Source organism: Kogia breviceps, chromosome 14 (assembly GCF_026419965.1).
Source record: "Kogia breviceps isolate mKogBre1 chromosome 14, mKogBre1 haplotype 1, whole genome shotgun sequence".
Classification (NCBI taxonomy): domain Eukaryota; kingdom Metazoa; phylum Chordata; class Mammalia; order Artiodactyla; family Physeteridae; genus Kogia; species Kogia breviceps.
The window spans coordinates 61,603,583-61,624,743 of NC_081323.1; the positions used below are offsets into that span (position 1 = coordinate 61,603,583).

Genomic DNA, 21,161 nt, shown 5'->3' on the forward strand with positions numbered 1-21,161 from the left:
TGAGGACCCAGGACAAGTTACGAGGCTTGGGGTACGGCCTCGGGGATAGAACCCCAGGATCATGGTGAACATGACCAAGACAGCCAAGGCTGTCTATGCAGCCCTAAACCACTGGGGCATTCAAAGTCTGCACGGGGAACTGTGGAGACCTGGCCTTTCAAAGTGGATTCCCATGACCACCTGGGCAATAATTGCTTTGCAGCACAGGTAGGGATGGGGGCCTAGAATTTTCCAGAAATGCCTCTTGCCAAGGGGAATCAGGCCAAGCTCAACAATTAACAGTTGAAATTTTAAAGAGAGCATTTCAAATCCTCCAGCTAAATCAAACTGTTGAAAGGTGAAATGGTTGCTATATATTTATTTTCATTATATCAACTCTTTCCTTTACTATCTTAGAAAAACACTATGTGAGATGGTCACCAACCAGAAGACAAGTGAAATGTCAGTCGTGTCATGTTGGGGTCTCTGGTGTATTTCAAATGGGTGCTCACTTATTTGCAAAGCAGCTGGTTATTAAATAATGACTATTAATAAAAATCCACGTGGTAGCAAAAACTCTGTGATCAGCAGTGATGAAGCTGCTAGTAATAATTCAAAACTTCCGCGGAGAAATGTGGATAGGGAAAAGGGTACGCACCCCACCCCACCCAGAAGATCCGTTTTCTCTCCATCAATAATATTGATACTTACAGTTACCTTTTACTGAGTGTTTACTGTGTGCCAAGCACTAACAGCCCCGCAGAGATCAACTCACTAATCCTTACACTATCGTCACCAAGTAGGAATTCTTACTCCTTGTTTCACAGATGAGAAACCAGCCACCAAGTCCCACCAAAGGACTTGCAAAGGAGTTCCCAAGTGACCTCCAGGCCTCAGACTCATATGGTAAAACTTGACAATGAACTGTATTTGATCCACTATAGGAAATGTCTCATTAAAAGAAAACACTTGCACAACAGCCAAAAGGTGAAAGCAATCCAAGCGTTCATGGAGGAATGAATGGATACACGGTATATGCGTCCATGGAATATCATTCAGCCTTACAAAGGAAGGACATTCTGATGCAATCTACAACACGGATGAACCTTAAAGACATTGTGCTAAGTAAAATAAGCCAGACACAAAAGGACAAGTACTGTATGATTCCACTTATATGACGTACCTCGTCAATTCACAGAGACAGAAAGTAGAACTGGTGGTTGGCAGGGGAGAGGGGACTGGGGAGTCATCGTCTAATGAGTACAAAGTTTAAACACAGGGTTCTTTTTCACTTTGGGAAGATGAAAAATTGTTCTAGAGATGGATGGTGGTGACATTTGCACCACATGTGAAGATACATAACACAGAACTCTACACTTAATAATGGTTGCTATGGACTGAATGTCTGTGTCCCCCCAAATTCAGATACGGACACCCAATGCCCATTGTGACAGTATTAGGAGGTGGGGGACTATGGGAGGTGATTAGGTCATCAGCTCATCAATGGGATTAGTGCCCTTGTGAAAGAGACCTCAGAGAGCTCCCGCACCTCTCTGCCATGTGAGGACACAGGGAGAGGGCAGCATCCGTGAACCAAGAAGCGGGTTCTCACCAGACACCACATCTCCCAGTACCTCGGTCCTGGACTTCCCAGTCCTCAGAAGTGTGAGAAATAAATTTCTGTTGTATATAAGTCACCCAGTCTATGGTACTTTTTTTATAGCAGCGCAAACGTACTAAGAAATGGCAAATGTTTTGTTATGTATATTTTATCACAATAATGGAATGATTTTTCAAGGAAAGCAAGAAAGAAGGAAGGAAAGGGAAGGAGGGAAGGGAAGGGAGGAAAGGATGGAAGGAAGGAAAGGAAGGGAGGGAGGGAGGGGGAGAGAGAGAGAGAGAGAGAGAGTGAGAGAGAGAGAGAGAAAGAAAGAGAGAAAGAGAGAAAGAGAGAAAGAGAGAAAGAAAGAAAGAAAGAAAGAAAGAAAGAAAGAAAGAAAGAAAGAAAGAAAGAAAGAAAGAAAGAAAGAAAGAAAGAAAGAAAGAAAAAGAAAGGAAGGAAGGAAAGGGAAGAAGGGAAGAAGGGAAGGAGGGAAGGGAAGGGACGAAAGGATGCAAGGAAGGGAGGGAGGGAGGGAGAGAGAGAGAGGAAGGAAGGAAGGAAGGAAGGAGGGAAGGAGAGAAGAAAGAAAGAATCCGCAGGAGGTCCATGTGCCTGCTCCTTCCTGCAGCCTCAGCCCACATTCACCCTCTTGGGAACACCCGCCCCCCCCACCCCATCCTTTGGCTGCCTAACTCCTTAAGCATCTGCTCTTAATGTAAATGTCACCTGCCTGTCTGATCTACCTGGTGTAAGAACTCCGGGAGAATTTCTGGCGAATCTCCTTGCTTCCTCTCTCATTAACACTTAATCACAACCTTGCAATTATTTTAGAGAAACTTCTGTTTTATCTGTTTCTCCATACCCCAGGCCAAAGGGTGGCCTATGTGTGTGGGCTTAGACTGCCCCTGTAATTTCCATTAAACCCTGCCTGCAGCCCACTAAACCTCCCCACACATATATACAGTAAAAAGGGGTACTGTTTTGCAAGTTCAGGTTCAAGACTAGTCCCCTGTCTCCCCACCCCCTTCCAACCAGATTGTCATCCCTAAGTCCTTCCTGCGTATAAATGTTGCAGCCACCACTGCTCCCCGACCAGAATATAAATCCCCTGAGGACAGGGACCAGGGGACTGTTTGTGTGACTCCTCTTTTCATTCCAGTCCTTAGCACAGCATCTGGCACCCAGTAGGTGCTCTAAATTGAGCAGAGTATAAATTCCATGCAGAGAGGACTCCCCCAGGGGGGGAAAACAGCATGACGTGTTCAAATACAGGAGCAGGAAAAGGGCATGTCCGTGTGGGAACAGCAGGAGATGGTGGCAGGATTAGGCTGTCCTTCCCGCTCCTCAAATTCAAAAAGCACCCCACCCCTCCTGATGCTCTTGAAGCCTTTGAAGGTCAAGAGGTTACATTTCCAAAGATGCTGATGTGGGCGCAAAAGACCTGCTCACACCCATTTCCTGGGGCTCCGATACTGGCACCCACCCTCGTTGGCCACGCTTGGCCACATGCACTCAGATGGAGAAAAGGGACCTGGGGGCCATTGGCAACACCTTTGGGTGTTGCTGTGACAGCCAGGCCAAGCTCCAAGCTCCATCATCCAGTGAGCAAGGAACCTTTACCCCCAAGATGCTGGAATCTGCCCCCTTTGGGGTGGATAGGCTCGTAGACCGTGGGTTGCTGGGACCATTTCAGCAGCAGCAGCAGGGCGGGCAGCTTGACCAGAAGCTGCTGAGACCCAAGGGCGAGGGCCGGGGGCCTGGCATCACGGACGGTGGTCCTCACAGGCATCTCGCTTACCTTAGCCAGCTCTACCTGCAGCTTGTTCTTCACATCTGTCACCTCGGCGATGCGGGCACTGAAGGCCAGATTGGTGTTGGTAAACTGCTTCCACATCTGATCCAACAACACATCCAAGAGGTTCTGGGCCTCCTCCCGCAGCTGGATCGAGTTGGCCCGCATGTTCTGCGAGTGTCTGATATTGTCGTTACTGAACTTGGCCCATGTCTCGGGCACGGAGATCCTGCAAGAGGCACGAGAGCGAACTTACCAGGCGAGGAGTCGGGGGTCTCCGGCAGCCTTGGAGATCGTTGAATCTGGGGTTTCCCAACCTTGGCACTTCTGACATTTGGGTCAGGATGATTCTCTGTTGGAGAGGGCTGTCCTGTGCACTGTAGGATGTTTAACAGCATCCCTGGCCTCTACCCACTAGATGCCAGTAGTAACGCTTCTCCAGTTGTGACAATCAAAAATGTCTCTAGACGTTACCAAATGTCCCTTGGGGGAGGGGGCACAATTGCCCCCAGTTGAGAGCCACTGAGCTGATCCAAACACCTCATTTACTGATGAGGCAACTGCAGACTAGCTGGTTTCCCGAAAGGGCACTTGGTGAGTTGTAGGAGAGGAGAGATTCCCCAAAAGAGCTTTTTTCTCTAACACTCCCTCCACCATCACCAAAAACACAGAGATGGGCCAAGAAGCGGGCATCGGGCATGATCCTGGCTGCAGGGCTCCTTCAATTCAGGAATGAGCCTGTGGCCATGCTACCTGCACTGACTTATTCTTTCAACAAATGTTCTTTGAACACCTACCACTATGCCAAGCCTTGTTCCAGGCACTTGGGATAGAGCCGGCAACATCCCTGTCCTCATAGTGATAAATTTCCGGGGGAGGCGGGGGAGATAGACAACAAATAAAGAAGATGTTCACACATTGTGTTATGTTCTATGAAAGAATTTAGAAGCAGGATGGTGGAAGAGAGACAAATGGAGTGCGTCATTACGTGTCAGTCAGGGCCATAAAAGGATATAAATGGAATTTATTCTCAGATAGTGCTGAGGTGCTCAGAGACTAGCAAATGCATGAAGTTGTCACCACCCCAGGTGTGAAAGGCAAGAGAGGGAGCCATGCAGAATAATTCCCCAACATCTTTCTCCTCCATCTCCTGTTGGTGACCCTCCTATTGGCTGAACCCAGCTGGGAACCAGGTGGCAAAGACCCAGGAGAGGCAGTTTGTAGAGGGCAGGCTCCTCTATAGGACTCACAGCAGGGCAGCTAGAGAATGTATCTGGGAGGACAAATGGAGCTCAGGCTATATTGGAAAGGGCAGACTAGGGAAAGGGCAGACTGGGAAGGCTTCTTGGAGGCAGTGACACATAAGGGGTTCAGTTTAGGGAACAGAAAGTTCTTCCTGGCCGAGTATGTAAATTCAGGCAATAAGCAATCAACTATTGTACAAGAGTTTTCTCCTCTGGGAACCCTCTGAGAAACAGAGACACATGCTTCTTTGAGCTGACTTCAGTCTCCGGATAAACCAGATTAGATAACTTTTCAAGGTCTTTTCTAGCCGGGAAGTCTCCAGTTCTTAAAATAAAGCAGATTTTTATTCTCAGGCAGTAGGAAAAAAAGAGATTCAATCATCTGAAATAGAAGTCTCTTTTAGGACATTTTAAAGCACACTTAGATTGCATAGTGAATAGAAATATTTTTAAAAACATACAAAATGTGGTTGTTTTGTCTGGCTTTTGCAGGAGTTAAAATCAAGCCTCTGGAGAGGTCTTGGGCTTCTGAAGATGTGAGAGGGCACTGAGTCTGATCCAGAGCTTTCATCCAACGAAGACCTGAGGCTCAGGGAGATGAAGTGTCTTCTTTTCCAAGGTCACACAGCTACTCACCATCAATAGAGGAAGGAGGAGGCGCCAAGGACAGCAGAGAGTGACCTGCAGATTTACTCTGAGCGTACCTCCCACTGCTCAATGGGACGCTGTCAGTGTCAAGGGCAGCAGCCGCTAAGCCCTCCCCTGGAGCAGACAGCTGAGCTCCCCAGGGAAAACAACCCGCTTGATCACACTCTCCCTGGGGGAATTTGCCGAGGCAGCCTGTCTCTTCACAGGTGATGTGCCTCAGCAGGGGAAACGTGCTTTCTGGAGCCTGTGTCCTCTAAAAACACAGGACCCAGCAGGCTTTGCTGGGGAGGCAGGAAGCCGCTATGGTAAAACACAGGCCCAGTGTCCAACGTGGGCTCAGACTGTGGCTCTGCCACTCGCTGTGTGAGCTTGGACCAGTCACTGCACCTCTCTGAGTCTTAGTCTCCTCTGTAAAATGGGGATAAAAATGGTACCTATCCCCAGGGTTGTTGACCAACTGTGAAACCCCTATCACGGCACCTGACAATAGTAAACACCTGATAAATGTTTATTATTCACGAGACCGTGGAAGTGCTCAGCACAGTGCCCGACCTATAGCAAACAGCAGGTAAAAGGCATCAGCTCTCATCCTCATCTTCATCATCAGTGGTTAATCCGTGGCAATGAGACCTTCGGTGAACAGAGATACGGCAACACAGAGTCTCCAAACGTCCTGTTACCTGCCCAGACGTGGCCCCGCTTTAAGAAAACCTCACGTACAAAGCCCTGAGCTAGCACATCTGGGGAGCAATTAGTCACAAATGGCAGCTCTGGCTTTCCAGCTGGAGCCACTGGATGGAGAAGTTTAAACAGCAGCCCCCTCCTGGGCACGGAAATCGGAGTCTCTGCCAGCCAGCCTGGCTGCCCAGCTTTCAGGGAGGCATCTGTTTGGGAAGGGAAACTTCCAGACTCCCTGTCCAGGTGGGCAGCTGTGGCTGAGAGGACTAGGCCCCCTGGAGGTCTTGCTCACTTTGCCAGCACCGTGGGCAGTCAACCTTGTCAGGAGGAGGAGAAGGGTCCCCAGGAGCTGTCATTGCAGGAAATCCCAAAGGGTCCTTGCAACACCTGCATATTTACTACGATCCAGAAAGTGACCCTGGTGTGGGCCAAGAAGACCTTCCCTTTCCTTCTCTCCTCTCCCTCCCTTACCCCCTTCATTCATTCTTTCATTCAACAAATATTTATTGCACACCTACTATGTACCAAGCACAATATTACATGCTAGAGATTTCTTTTAAAGGGACCAAGATAGACCCCACCCTCTGCATGTACCCAGAGCATCTCTCTCCAGTCCTCGTTATCCCAGACCTCGGACTGCCGATGGGGAAAGCATGCCTTCGTTCAGCACGCAATTCCGTGATGCTAGGACGTGCCCATGGCAGTGCCAGGCAGACAGGAGGCGCCACCCTCATAGCTGTTGTGATGAGAAAATGAGGTCACACAGCAAGCACTCAATAAATGTTAGCCATCGTCATTCCCCGACACGAGGCTCTGTGCCTAGCACTTCACACGCCCACCTTTCCACACTCACAGCAACTCTGGGAGGTGGGTGCTATTTTTATCCCAGTGGTAGAGGTGACGAAACGGGGCCCAGAGAAATTAAGTCCTTTGTCCCGAGGGTTAATGTGGAGGCTGGATTTGAAGCCAGACCGCCTGGCTCCAGAATCCACTCTTAAGCCACTGCCAGCATGGGCAGGCATCAGTTGGCTCTCCCAGCCAAACTTGAATTCCTCCTCCTTCTGGCTACAGTCCTTTTGTTCTGGAATTTGTTTGGTGGACTTGCCAATCCTGGTACCTCAGCAGCAGCAGCTGTGGGACCCTCACAAGCCAGTATCTTGCCCTCTCTTGCGGCAATTTGGATCTTGGGTGAAGTGGGGCAAGCGTGGAAAGACAGTGGTGCTCCAACAACAAGGCCGATTAGCTCTCTCTCGCTGGCTCCTTCAGGCTGCCAGAACCTCCCCTCCAGCCTTCGCCTGGAGCCTGTGGCTGCCCAACAGCCTTCCAGTAAATTCCATCTTAAGTTAGCCAGAATCGGATTCTGTAGCTTGCAACCCAGGATCCCCATTCAACCACACGGCCTCACACTTGACTGGTGCACGATGCCCCTTTACGTTTCCTTAGCAGGATCAGACCCAGAAACCCCTGCTGCCCTCAGGCACGGCCAGGTGAGGACTGACAGCCCAGTACTTACGTGCCATCAATTTTCTCCACGCCGTGGAAGAAGCTGATGCAATTTGATGTGTTCCGTAGGTTAAGGCACTTCTCCTCGATGAACTCGGCTGAGTTTTTGTCCTCGAGGTCCCTCTCCAGGGCATGCTGAGCATCCCGGTTATCCCTGTGGGGGCAAGGACATGTCCCCAACTTGTGCACTCACCCAGCGTCCCTCACCCAAGGTCACGGGGAGGTCGGTGCAGAGCCACTGCTGGAAGCCAAGTCTCTGGACCCCCAGGTGGGTGCTCTGTCCACCCCCAGTGGCTTCCAGCCCTCTTCCCACCCGCACACCCAGGGCCTCCCTGCACTACCCCACCCTCCCCCCAATCCAAGCAGACCTGTTGTCACTTAGAAAACATTTACTGTAAAGGCTCAAATACTACATATTTTAGGTTTTGTGGGTCATATGGTCTCTCTCGCAACTACTCAACTACGCAGGAAAACAGGCATAGATAATGTGTAAATGAATGGTTGTGGCTGTGTTCCAATAAAACTTTATTTACAAAAACAGGTGGTGGGCCAGATTTGGCCCGCCAGCTGTAGTTTGCTGACTTAATATAGAAAATATGAATTCACACTTTGGACAAAGCTAGGTTTCAATTTAAATTGGTTCACAAATCCTTGTGTCTGATGCTATGCCAGGCACAGAGGGAAAAGACATGAATAAGCCTCAGTCACTACCTTCAAGTTGCTCACGGATTTGTGTAAATAAATACAGTAAAAAATAAAGAAAGAATGCAAAGAGCAACAGTGCAGGTTCAAAAAGGATACACAGTAACACAGAGGAGAAAGCCATTAACTCTGGGTGATGGGTGGTCAGGGAAGGCTGCCCCAGAAAGTGTCTGAGCTGGGTTTTCATAACAATAGAAGTAGATATTATGGACAAAGTTGGGTTGGGCAGATGAGAATTCCAAGCTGAGGATACCACATGTGCAAAAGCAGAGAAGCTAGAGACATCTGGGTATTTAGGGACCCATAAGCAGCTCAAAAGGCTGGCAGAATCAGGGACTGGGTGAAGTCAGGGACTAGATGGAGACATGGACGGGGCAGGGTCAAGGAGTGGGCAGAGTCAGGCAGTGGGTGGAGTCATGGCCTGGGCAGGGTCAAGGAGTGGGCGGGGTCATGGAGTGGGTGGAGTCTGGGACTGAGCCAGGTGAGGACAACACAATGGGGCGGGGCCAGGACTTGAGCCTGAAAGGCTGGTATCTTGGCTGAGAAGTTTAGACTTAAATGTCACCGTTTGCCAAGATTCCAGACATTGGAGATCCACTTACATGATACTTGCCATATTCCCGAAGTACCTGTACTATTATTTACCTGCTAATTTTCTCTTTTCAATCATAAATAAATAAAATACATAAATAAATGCATTTATAATTCAAAAAGAGTCATGTACCACAATGTCCACTGTAGCTCTATTTATAATAGCCAGGACATGGAAGCAACCTAAGTGTCCATCAACAGATAAATGGATAAAGAAGATGTGGCACATATACACAATGGAATATTACTCAGCCATTAAAAGAAACAAAATTGAGTTATTTGTAGTGAGATGGATGGACCTAGAGTCTGTCATACAGAGTGAAGTAAGTCAGAAAGAGAAAAACAAATACCGTATGCTAACACATATATATGGAATCTAAAAAAAAAATGGTTCTGAAGAACCTAGGGACAAGACGGGAATAAAGACACAGACGTAGAGAATGGACTTCAGGACACGGGGAGGGGAAAGGGTAAGCTGGGACAAAGTGAGAGAGTGGCATGGACATATATACACTACCAAATGTAAAATAGATAGCTAGTGGGAAGCAGCCACATAGCACAGGGAGATCAGCTTGGTGCTTTATGACCACCTAGAGGGGTGGGACAGGGAGGGTGGGAGGGAGACGCAAGAGGGAGGAGATATGGGAATATATGTATACGTATAGCTGATTCACTTTGTTATAAAGCAGAAACTAACACACCACTGTAAAGCAATTATACTCCAATAAAGAAGTTTAAAAAATAAATAAATAAATAAATAAATGTATTTCAAAAGAAAAATCTACATCACTGTCTTTAAAAGAAAACCAGTAACTGTTTCCAAACCTAGATGCAAAGTAAACACTAACAGAATGCTAGCTAGAATCTGTTGTCTCTAGTAGGTTCTAAGCCTGAAACTTTTTCTGTTTCTTTTTTGGTTGAAAAAAGGAAATTAAAGACGCATAAGCATTGATTGGGAGTTTTGCCTTGATGTCTTTTTTTTTTAAATTTATTTTTAAAAAACTTTTATTGGAGTGTAGATGATTTACAATGTTGTATTAGTTTCTGCTGTACAGCAAAGTAAATCAGTTACACATATAGATATATCCACTTTTTAAAATTCTTTTCCCATATAGGTCATTACAGAGTATTGAGAAGAGTTCCCTGTGCTATACAGTAGGTCTTTACTAGTTATATAGCTTATATATAGCACTGTGTATATGTCAGTCCCAATCTCCCAATTTATCCCTGCCTCCCTTTCCCCCCTGGTAAACATAAGTTTGTTTTTCATCTGTGACTCTATTTCCATTTTGTAAATAAGCTCATTTGTACCATTTATTTATTTATTTATTTTTATTAGGCTCTGGTTTCTCTCTTACTTTCTTTTTCTGAAATTTTTTAATTTTTAAATTTATTTTATTTTTGGCTGCATTGGGTCTTCATTGCTACGCACGAGCTTCCTCTAGTTGAGGTGAGCGGGTGCTACTCTTCATTGCAGTGGGCAGGCTTCTCATTGCAGGGGCTTCTCGTGGCAGAGTATGGGCTGTAGGTGCGGGGGCTTCCATATTTGTGGCACACAGGCTCAGTAGTTATGGCGCACGGGCTTAGTTGCTCTGCAGCATGTGGGATCTTCCCAGACCAGGGCTCAAAACCATGTCCTTTGCATTGGCAGGAGGGTTCTTAACCACTGCGTCACCAGGGAAGTCTTGTACCATGTTTTTAGATTCCCTTGATGTCTTAAAGGAATTGAAAGAGACTGGAGAAGGGAATAACTTTGAGCAGTTTGATGTCCAGACGCAACTAAACTGATTGGTGCATGTCTCACATCGGTATCTCTCTTTCCCCTCCTGCATCTAATTTTCTCCCTCCCTTTCTCTCCCTTCCTCCCCTTGTCTCTGTCCCTCTGTCTCTCTCATCTTTATCTCCTTCTGCCTCCTCTTGCTTGGTTTCTCTCTGTCTTGGGGCCTCAGTGTGTGTCTCTCTCTACCTCTCCCCTGCCTGTCTCTGTCTTTCTGCCACGTTCTTTTTCTGCTATGGGTACTGAAAGCTGGTGAGAGGTTTCAAACAGGCCAGGAGCAAAGAAATTAAATTATTATGCTGGATCTGCACCCATCAGAATGCATAGAGGGTCATGTTGGAGCAAGGAGAGCCATCCTGGGGCCCTTACGGCCTTTGGAATTGGCAGAGCCATGGGGAAATGGGGCCCCATCCTGCCTCATGAGGTGGAGTGTGAAGAAAGACCAGAATGTAGAAGAGAAACGTGCCAGAGCATCAGAGGAGAACCTGGGGCCTCAGAATCCCAGGTCACCTGGTCCAGCCTCCTGGCCCTGGCTAATGAGGCCTGGGGAGGGAGACAACAGCCCCATCTCCCCCAGATGGAGAGCCTGGCCAGTGCCAAGACTCGCCCTGCTGTCAGCCCACAAGGAAAAGCCTGAACCTGGCTCCTGCCCAGTCAGGAAAGCCTTTTCTGCTTTGCTGGGGCACCTGGTGAGGTGAGGACACAGCTCTGAGTAGATGCAGGCCTCAGGCCTCACCTAGAAAACCACGAGTCAACAGCTCATCACCTGCCCGGGGCCAGGGCGGCCACCCTAGCAGGTCATCAGCAGAGCTTCCCCAAGGGCAAGGTCACACTGAGTTCTGCCCTGTTGATGAGGCTCTGGCCAGTTCTAGGTTAATTAGGCTGCCCGGGCAGCAAAAGCTTCCTCCCTGCAAGATGACAGGTGTCCTCTGAAAAGGGGCCGCTGCCCAGGGTCAAAGGGCCTCTCTCCAGGGTGACTGGGCCTCTGTTCCCGGCAAAGAGGAGAGTCCCTTCCACCCGCTCTCATCCCCTCCCCATCCACACTGCCTCCACTGCTTTCCTCCCAGCCCCCCCTGTTCTCTTTTCCTCTTTCTCTGTGTCTGTCCCTTTCCATCTCTTCATCTCTCTCACCTCTCGATTTCTCTCTCTCTCTGGCATGTCTGTGTCCCTCTCTGTTCCTCTGTCTCTCTGCTCATCTCTCTCTGTTTACGGCTTCGGGTCTTTCTCTTTCTGTCTCTTTTTCCCTCTGACATCAGAGTTCACTGTGTCTCTCATTCTGTGTCTCCCAGTCGATGAGACCATCTTGGTCTTTCTACTTTTCCTGCACAAGCAGCGTTCCACCCACCTCAGTTTCAAGATTTCCCTTCCGGGGTCCAGCTCCCTAATTTCAAGTCTGGGCTTTTGTTCACTCTTCCGGCTCAAACTGTCCCATTTCCCAAACCTCAGCCCTCCCGTCACTCTAACACCAAGTTTTGTCACAGCCCCATGTCAACCACAAATGGCAAACCATGCTCTTTTGCCAAAAAATAGGTGATTGTAAACATAGGGCAAGAAAAATACAATAAAGGCATTCGCCTGCCCAAAGAACTCCCTTTGTTAAAACATTCCTGTTTAAGTACAAGTATCGAAGGGTTTTTTGAAGTGGGTTAATGTATAGACGAATATTAGGCAAACATAGTCCAAGTGGTAGGTCGACATGTCAGAAGTCAAGACAGAGGCACATAATGATGGAATTCAACCGTGCTTTCATTCATTCAACTGTCACCTCAGTCACTGCTGTATTTGCATCTCATTTCAACTTTTCTCCACCTCTGATGTCTCCCTGGGTTTTCTCAACTCATCTGCCCCTGATCACACACTTAGATCTGCAGGCAGCTTTTCAACACTGTCCTGGATGCTATTTATTTTATTTTTACAGGATAATTCTCTCCTACCTCTGCCACCCATTCTTACAGCCTCAATGGAGTTGAGGTGCTGCCGTGTGTGTGTGTGTGTGTGTGTGTGTGTGTGTGTGTGTGTGTGTGTGTGTGTGAGAGAGAGAGAGAGAGAGAGAGAGAGAGAGAGAGAGAGAGAGAGAGAGAGAGAGAGAGAGAGAGAGAGAGGTAGGGGCGACTGCTGTTTCTGGGGAAGAACAAACCAGGGCACCAAGCTCCCAGGGCCTATCTGCAAGCTTCCTTACCCCTTAGCATCCCATGCAAGCTGCCTACGTCCTCCACACAGTGGGAAGGGGCAGCCCTGGCCAGGTTGCCAGCCGTCTCTTGTTAGCTATATCTGAGTAAACAAGGAGAAACCAGCAGAGCGGCCTGCCTGCAAGTGTTAAAGGCAAGTGCTCAGCTCAAGGGCCAGGCGGGAAGGCTGCTGCCTCCAGGGGAGCTGGGTGCCAAGGGCTCATCTATGGGTCCCAAGCCCTGTAAAACTCAAGCCTCCCTTTAATTATGCGGGAGCCTCCTTCCTTGTCATGATACCAGTTACATAATCTTCCAAGAACAAAAAGCTGATTCCTTTGAAGACTAAAAGGAACAGTGGCTCAAGGTGTCCACCAGCTCCCCTCTGGAGAGGCCCGGGACCTTCACCTTGATGCCCAATGCCACCCACTCTCTGCCATGTCCCAAAGTTCAGGACTCGCGTGGAGAAGCCACAGGCTAAGAGGAGCCTCAGTGAGGCCAATTTCTTTTGCCAAGGCTCTCACTGCAAACAAGAACCACCAATGCTGTGCTGACTCATGAAAATCAATCGTGTGCATCTCAGTAACATATTGATAGACTGAGATCAGCCATGGTGGTAGCGCTTAACATCGCTGAAACTGACAAATGCGACAGATCAGGGCTTTTTTATTTTCCTGGAGAGCTGGTTGTTAAAAGCTTACCAGTACACCACTGATCAAAAGAACCACCTGGAGAGGCGGGACCCCTGAAACCTGGGAGACCCACAACAAACTCCAAGAAAAGGGAGAGAAAGCAGCTCTTACCGCATCTGGATGTCAATCCTTTGGGCTAGTTTTCTCATCCGTTCTTGGCAACATTTTAGCAAATCTACTTCCTGCAATGAAAGATGTCAGAAAGAGCACCGCCCCTTAGATACTCACAGTCTCCTGTCTCCCAGGCCAGTGCTGCACTCCTCACCTCTCGCTGCCCACCCTCCAGCCCACAGGGTGAAATGTCAGGGTGGGGTCCATTTCCTGCGCCAACCAGCATGATCCCCAGGGCCGGGCACCTGAGGGTCAACTGTGGAAGCTGCACATTCTTTGCCCTACTGTCCTTTCTTTTTATATACTTCCAGAGTAAAAGAAAATGCAGCACCTACTATGCACCAAGGGTTCATTCATAGACCCGTTATTTATCATAAAATATGATACATTCATATTTTATCATTGAATTAAATAATGTATATGAAGTAATACAGTGTGTGGCATATAACAGGTGCTCAATGAACACTGGCTGTTACTTTTGCTATTTTTTGGTATTACTATTATGATGCCCATTTTGGAGAGGAAAAGACTGAGGGTCAAATGACCTCCTTTCTCACTGTTTCTAAATTGCAACCTAGGTCCCCACCCATGCTTTCTGAGCCCTAATTTTGCATGGGGTGACACGTGTGGCTTCTGCTCCTGACAGGCAGCTCAGAAACCTCTCTGACCAGCTGGCCTTTCCCTCCTCCCTCAGGGGGCTGGCCAGACCCAGGGGACATCTTACCCCGATAAGATTTTTCTCCACGTTGTCATGGACCAAGTCAATCCCGATCCTTTTCTCTCGCTGGTACAGACACTCCAGGGCCGCCTGTAGGGGGCAAGGGGAATCATGTATTCTCCCTGCAGCTGTATGTAGACCCTGAGCAGAATTGACTCACATCTACCCTTGCCGTGGTCTGTTTCATTCCTGGGAAACCTGGATGCTTCATGTGGCCCCATCACTGTGCGTCTGGGTGGGCTTCTGCCTCCCCTTCTCCATCAGTGAGGGCTGTGGGATGCTGAGATGGTAGATGGGTGCAAAATCGTGCACATCTCAAGCTGGCCATGCTGGTTAAGTCAGTTTGACAAATGTAAAGCACTTAGAATACTGTCAATAAGAATTACCTGTGAATATATATGAACACCCTTTTTTGGAGATCTCTAAATGGGGGAAGAGCTTTGGAAAGTGACATAGGCCAAGTGAGACCCAGGCAACCCTGCCACATGGACCTTACAACTGTCATGGGGACATGAACAGAGCAGAACAGAAGCCAGGGGAGTGGCTGCTCAGTGGAGCTCCTGCAGCAGCAGACTGTCAAAGAATTGTGATGGATCACTGGCCTGTGATGTCACAAAGAGCAGTGAGAAGGAGGCAGGGGAGCACGGCATCTGGTGTTGGGATGCAAATGTATCTGGGAACTCAGAAAGGAGGGGGGGCACTTGATGCCACAAGAATTTACTGTTCCCTTCTCTGTGTCACACTCCATCAAAGTACTGGGGACGCTGCAGTGAACTAAACAGTCCCTGCTCTTATGGAGTTCTAACAGAAGAGAGAGAACACACACAAATGAACATAGAAAGAAACTCAATCGTTTCTGACTGTGATAAGAGCTGTGATGAAAATAGGGAGATGTGGGTGGGTGAGGAATAACCAGCAGGGTGGTCAGGGAGGACTTCTCTAAGGAGCTGGCAGATCGAGACCTGAATTATGAGAAGCAGCAGAAATGAATGGGAAAAATGCACCAGGAAGAGGGAACAGCCAGTGCAAAGGCCCTGGGGTAGGAGAAGCAGCAGACAGGAAGCCATTGGGCCTGTGACAAGGAACTCAGATGTTAACTAGGATGCATTAGGAAGCCATTGAGGGGGTTTTAGTGGGAAGGTGCAGAGATCTAGTTTAATATTTAAAACCATCCCTCTGGCTGCTGTCTGGAAAATGCGTTGGAGGGGCCAGAGGTCAGGAGGCCAGGAAGGAGGCCGTCACCATTGTCCATTGAGAGGCACCTGGACTGAGGTGGTAACCTTGGAGTTGGAGACAAGTGGATGGAAGTGAGATGGCTCTGGTCCCTGTGCCCCCATGTGGCTGTCACAGGGGCCACGTGATGGGGCAGAGCTGGGCTTTCCAGACAGGCTGGGGGAGTGAGGAGAGAGTCGGGGACAGGGGAGGAGCACTAGATTTCAGATTCTGCTTTGGATCTCTGAGCAGCAGCCCTGCCCACTGTCCTTCCGGGGGGGGAACCTGAGGGCATAGGGAAACAGTAGGGATCCCCATCCCATAGTGGTCAGAACCTGTGCCTTGTCTCCAGGGGAAACATGGAGGCAGGGCCTCTCCTACAGAAGCCCCCACGCCTGACACAGAGCAGGCACAGCTGCAGGAGGTTTGCAGGCAGGGGTTCTGCATTTGCACACACTCCAGGGAGCAGCAGAACATCAGCTTGTGTGGCCACAATGATCTCCCACAGCAAAGGCAGATAATGCCAGTTCCTCACCCAATGTCCACTCCAGGACCCAGTGAAAAATGCTCACTTACCCAGACTCCTTTGCACCCAGGGAGCCCACGTGAGTTCTGGCAAATGGGTTAAAAATGGACTCACATAATAGACCTTCTAGAAAAGTGTTATTCCCTGAGAAAAAGGGACAGACACAGTTGGCATTTTGCCCCTTCCCTACCCCATCCTCCTGCCTCGACTGAGAATATCCAAATGTTCCTGGCAAGAGGGAGTTTGCAATATGAGATCTGAAACATCCTTGAAAGTAGTAGGACAAAAGCCCCATGTTGAGGATGGCCAAGCAGACAGGAGGCTGGGTCCCTTCTGGTATCACGTGGAGGCTGCAGCATCCTCCTCTCTTTTCCTCTGGAATTCTCATAACAGAAAATGAAATTCCTATTTGCCTGAGCTGCTGTAGTCAGATAGCTGTTTACATGCAGCCTAAAGCTATCCTAACTGCTCCAGGATATGGCTGGAGACTGGGAAACCAAAGTGTGGAGGATGTCCACATTCAGATATTCATTCATTTATTCAGCAAATACTTCTTGAGTGCCTGCTGTGTGCCACACACTGTGCCAGGATGGGAAGACATTCAGAACATTGGTCTAGATGACAGGCAATGAGCACAGACACTGCTCACTGAGGACCAGCGTAGACATACTGGTCCTCCACAGCTGAATAGCAGTCCTTGGTGAAAAAGCAGACAGAAATCCCTGCCCTCATGGTGCCTATATTCTAGTGTGTGGAGCAAAACAATAAGTAAATTGTACATTATGTTAGCAGGTCTTAAGGGCTACAGAGAAAAATAGAGCAGTTATTTGAAGCACATCTTCTAAAGACCATCACATACACACACACACACACACACGCTTGTGATGTCTTTATGAAGTCCCTGAAGTGCTTTTGATGTAACCCCAAGAGAAAAGGAAATTCCATTCAGTCTGAGGAATCCTGATTGGACTGGGATTATTGTCAATTGACTAAGTTTTATATATATATATATATATATATATATATATAAATTTAGCTTAAAGCTGATTATAGATGATGATGATGCAGCTCAAATTGAGCTGCACGGCACCCGTCACCTTGATCTTCACTCAAGGGGAGTGGGGGGGGGCTGCATTGCAGGGGTGGTATCCCAGCGGCCATCAGGCCCCCCCCTCCACCCCCCACACTCACCTGCAGTGGACAGTTCAGTTCCTCGGCTGCACACTCCAGCTGCCTCTTGACTGCGTCCAGGCTGTGGTTCTCGTTCAGAAGCCTCTCCAGCTCGTAGCTCAGCTCCGACTTCCAGAAGCCGATGTCCGACAGCCTCTGGCCCAGGTTCCGGCAGGTCCCCTCCTGCATCTGGCGCGTCAGCTGGTCCTTGTCCTGCATGAGACGCATGGAGTCGCCCATCAGCCGGCTGGCCCACAGCCGCGAGGCCTCGGCCGCGCGTATCTGCAGCTGGTTGGACTGGTCCCAGTCATGGGGGCTGTAGCGACAGAAGAGCGCTGAGCGGTCGCCCGGCAGGATGCTGGGCGGCCGCAGGGCGCTGCGGCACGTGGCTTCCTTGTTCAGGCAGGTCTGGGTGTTGGAGACCTTGTAGGAGAGGCTGGGTCTCCATGAGTTCGGGTAGGGGCACCCAGGCGGGTAATAGGGCTGGTAACACTCCTGGGTCACCCGGGCCGGCACCACCGGGGGCAGCATGCCGATGCCACGGGCTTTCTTGGGGCCACAGTAACTGGCAGTCTGAGTGGTTCCAAGAAACTCCATCTTGTCTCATCAGCTCCACTAGGGCAAAACTGTGCCTAAGGGGGCCAAGGCACCACAGGAAAGGGAAGGGGCTTCTCTGAGGTAAGGGCAGGACCTCTATGACTCGGCACTGTTGTCATAAAGCCTGGGGGAGTGGGGCCTTACTGGGACCCCTGCTCACTTGCCCCAGCTGGGGCCATAGCATCACAATCAAAACACAGACCAGGGTTTCCCTGGTGGCGCAGTGGTTGAGAGTCCGCCTGCCGATGCAGGGGACACGGGTTCGTGCCCCCGTCCGGGAAGATCCCACGTGCCGCGGAGCGGCTGGGCCCGTGAGCCGTGGCCGCTGAGCCTGCGTGTCCGGAGCCTGTGCTCTGCAGCGGGAGAGGCCGCAACAGTGACAGGCCCGCGTACCGCAAAAAAAAAAAAAAAAAAAAAAAAAAAAAAAAAAAAACAGACCAAAAAAATCAACAGAATGAATGAGGTTTTCAATCTACTGAGTTGGAGGTGCAAGAAATGGCATTTATGTATTTTTCATAATAATCGAGTCTGCCTTTCCAAACTTAACTCTGCCTGTGGGAGAAAATTTAATGCGGTCCACTGCAGTAAACCCAATCAGCTCAGGGCCAATTTGGTCAAGGTTAGTTGTTCTCCTTCTCTCTTTGTCCTCAGGATGGCACCCAAGTGGTCCACGCACAGCATGGGCTTCTACTCAGCAGTAAAGAAGAATGAGCTCTTGGCACGTGAAACAGCAGGAATGAATCTCAAATGCATTAAGCTAAATGGAAGCAGCTAGACTCATACATCCTGTATGAGTCCATCTAGATGACATTCTGGATGTCATCTGGATGACTTTCAGGCAGATCCATATGGCCAGAAGGCAGGTCAGTGGTCGCCAGGGCTGGGGGTAGGGGAAAGATTGACCACAAAGGAGCAGGAGAAAATTTGGGAATGGCGACAGCACTGCTCTGTGTCTTGATGGTTGCAGGGGTTACACAACTATCTGTATTTGTCAAAACCCATAGAACTGTCCACTAAAAGGGGGACGTTTACTGTACATAAACCATACTTCAATGAAGCTGAACTTAATAAGGAAGCAGGGTGGGGGAATTGTGAGCTCCATGTGGGGCTCCACCATGTCATGTCCATTTGGCTTCACCGTTAAGTCCCAGCACCCGGCACAGTACTGAAGGGGTGAACGGGTGTCTAGACTGAGGGTTTCATTATTCCAGAAAAAGTGTTCAACCCTCTATTCTATACCAATATTTTTAACCCAACAAGAAACTTCCTCCCCTCCTTGGCTGGTGGGAATGGTAACAAAGTCTCAAGGTATTCAACAAGTGGGATGCTTGACTTGTGGGCTCCTTTCCCCCTTTTTGAAATGGCAAAGAAAATACTCTAACCCTCAAATGGTCCTTGTTAGTGGAGCGAGATGGCTAATGCGAATTTTCTCCCCAGTTGCCTAAAACCAGGGCTGCAAAATGGAGTGGGTATGAGGGGGATAAGGCAGAGAGAAATAACATGTATTAAGCACCTTCTGTATACCCGAGGCTTTACCTATACTCATTTATTTAATTTTCACAGCAAACCTATAAAGAAAACTTGACCTCCCCACATTATAGGGTGGGCTCTGGGCCCCTCTGTACCTACAATGCTCATCTTGCTGGGTCATTGAAGATGGGACATCCTACACAGGAAGTGCTTGTATATTGGAGCATCCAAGAAATGGTCTGGAAAGACTCAGGGTATTTCTTAAGCACTAAATGTTCATAGTAAAAATATTAATGTGGTATCTAAGGGTATAAAGTAAAATTTACATTTTCTCATTACTCCTAGCTACTTCCAGTCTTCCCAGACAGAACTCCAATGATCAGGTTTTTGTATTTTTCTAGAGACATCCTATGCACATAAAAGCTTATATCAATCTATATCTTTTTTACATAAATGGTAAACACTATACCCACCATTTTGCACATAACTGTAACTCTTGGAGATCATCTCATTTCGGTCCATAAACACCTCTCTCTTCCATTTAGTAGCTGTGCAGTGCTGCATTATATGGAGGTGTATTATTTACTTGATCATTCTCTATGACTGGGCGATTAAGTTGTTTCCAGTCTTTTGTTAGTACAAACATCGCTGCAATAAATGTCTTGCCACTTGCATTTATTTAAGTCAGGTTCGCAGAGGTACAATTTTCACACAGTGGAATTAACCCTCTTGGTGCAGTTCTGTGTGTGCTGAAGAAGGCACACAGGCCCACCGCCACCACCAGGATGAGATCATTCCCATCACCCAGGAAGACCTTTGTGCTCTTCCCTCTGGCTGTAACCTGGCAATCACCAACGGGCCCTCTGTCCCCACAGAATGCCATATAAACAAGGTCACATAGGACACAGTCCTTTAAGCCTGGCCTCTCTCCCTTAGTAGTTCTGCATAAATGCAATCAGCATCTTTCCACGTATATTTCTGGGCATGTCTGAGCATAACTTCTAGAAGGAGTTACAGGATGGAAGAGCATCCATTTTTTTACTTGAGTATATATTGTCTTGAAGGCTTTCTGCCTCCCATGGGCCTCTGGATATATACTTTATATATATTATTTATATGCATGTATCTTGTCCTGAAGATTTTCCCAACCGTGGGGCTCTGAGGCCATGGCTTCCGATTCAGACACCAACGGACATCAGTCAGAAACTCCTCTTACTGGTAGAGCCGAGTTCAGGACATTGGCCCACCAGAGACCTCCAGGCCCCACATAATATCAATTGGCGAGAGCTCTCCCAGAGATCTCTGTCTCAACACTAAGACCCAGCTCCACTCAACAACCAGCAAGTTACAGTGCTGGACACCCCATGCCAAACAACTAGCAAGACAGGAACACAACCCCACCCATTAGCAGAGAGGCTGCCTAAAATCATAATAAGTTCACAGACACCCCGAAACATACCACTGGATGTGGTCCTGCTCAACAGAAAGACAAGATCCAGCCTCATCCAGAACACTGGCACTAGTCCCCTCCACCAGGAAGCCTACACAACCCACTGAACCAACCGTACCCACTCGGGGCAGACACCAAAAACAACGGGAACTACGAACCTGCAGCCTGCGAAAAGGAGACCCCAAACACAGTAAGTTAAGCAAAATAAGAAGACGGAGAAATACGCAGCAGATGAAGGAGCAAGGTAAAAACCCACCAGACCTAACAAATGAAGAGGAAATAGGCAGTCTACCTGAAAAAGAATTCAGAGTAATGTTAGTAAAGATGACCTAAAATCTTGGAAATAGAATGGAGAAAATACAAGAAATGTCTAATAAGGACCTAGAAGAACTAAAGAGCAAACAAACAATGATTAACAACACAATAAATGAAATTTAAAATTCTCTAGAAGGAATCAATAGCAGAATAACTGAAGCAGAAGAATGGATAAGTGACCTGGAAGATAAAATAGTGGAAATAACTACTGCAGAGCA

The 21,161-nt window shown here is 48.4% G+C and overlaps 1 protein-coding gene across 1 annotated transcript in view; it reads right to left on the reverse strand.

The window, feature by feature from the left end:
* TEKT5 (tektin 5) overlaps positions 1 to 17,708 on the reverse strand; it is a 39,157-nt gene extending 21,449 nt beyond the window's left edge. Inside the window, exons 1-5 of the mRNA XM_059037361.2 lie at positions 17,133 to 17,708; positions 14,210 to 14,293; positions 13,486 to 13,556; positions 7,458 to 7,601; positions 3,381 to 3,603 (exon numbers count right to left, since the gene is read on the reverse strand). Coding sequence (XP_058893344.1) covers positions 3,381 to 3,603; positions 7,458 to 7,601; positions 13,486 to 13,556; positions 14,210 to 14,293; positions 17,133 to 17,708 — 1,098 coding nt within the window. The remainder of the gene's footprint in view (positions 1 to 3,380; positions 3,604 to 7,457; positions 7,602 to 13,485; positions 13,557 to 14,209; positions 14,294 to 17,132) is intronic.
* Between the last annotated feature and the right edge of the window lie 3,453 nt (positions 17,709 to 21,161).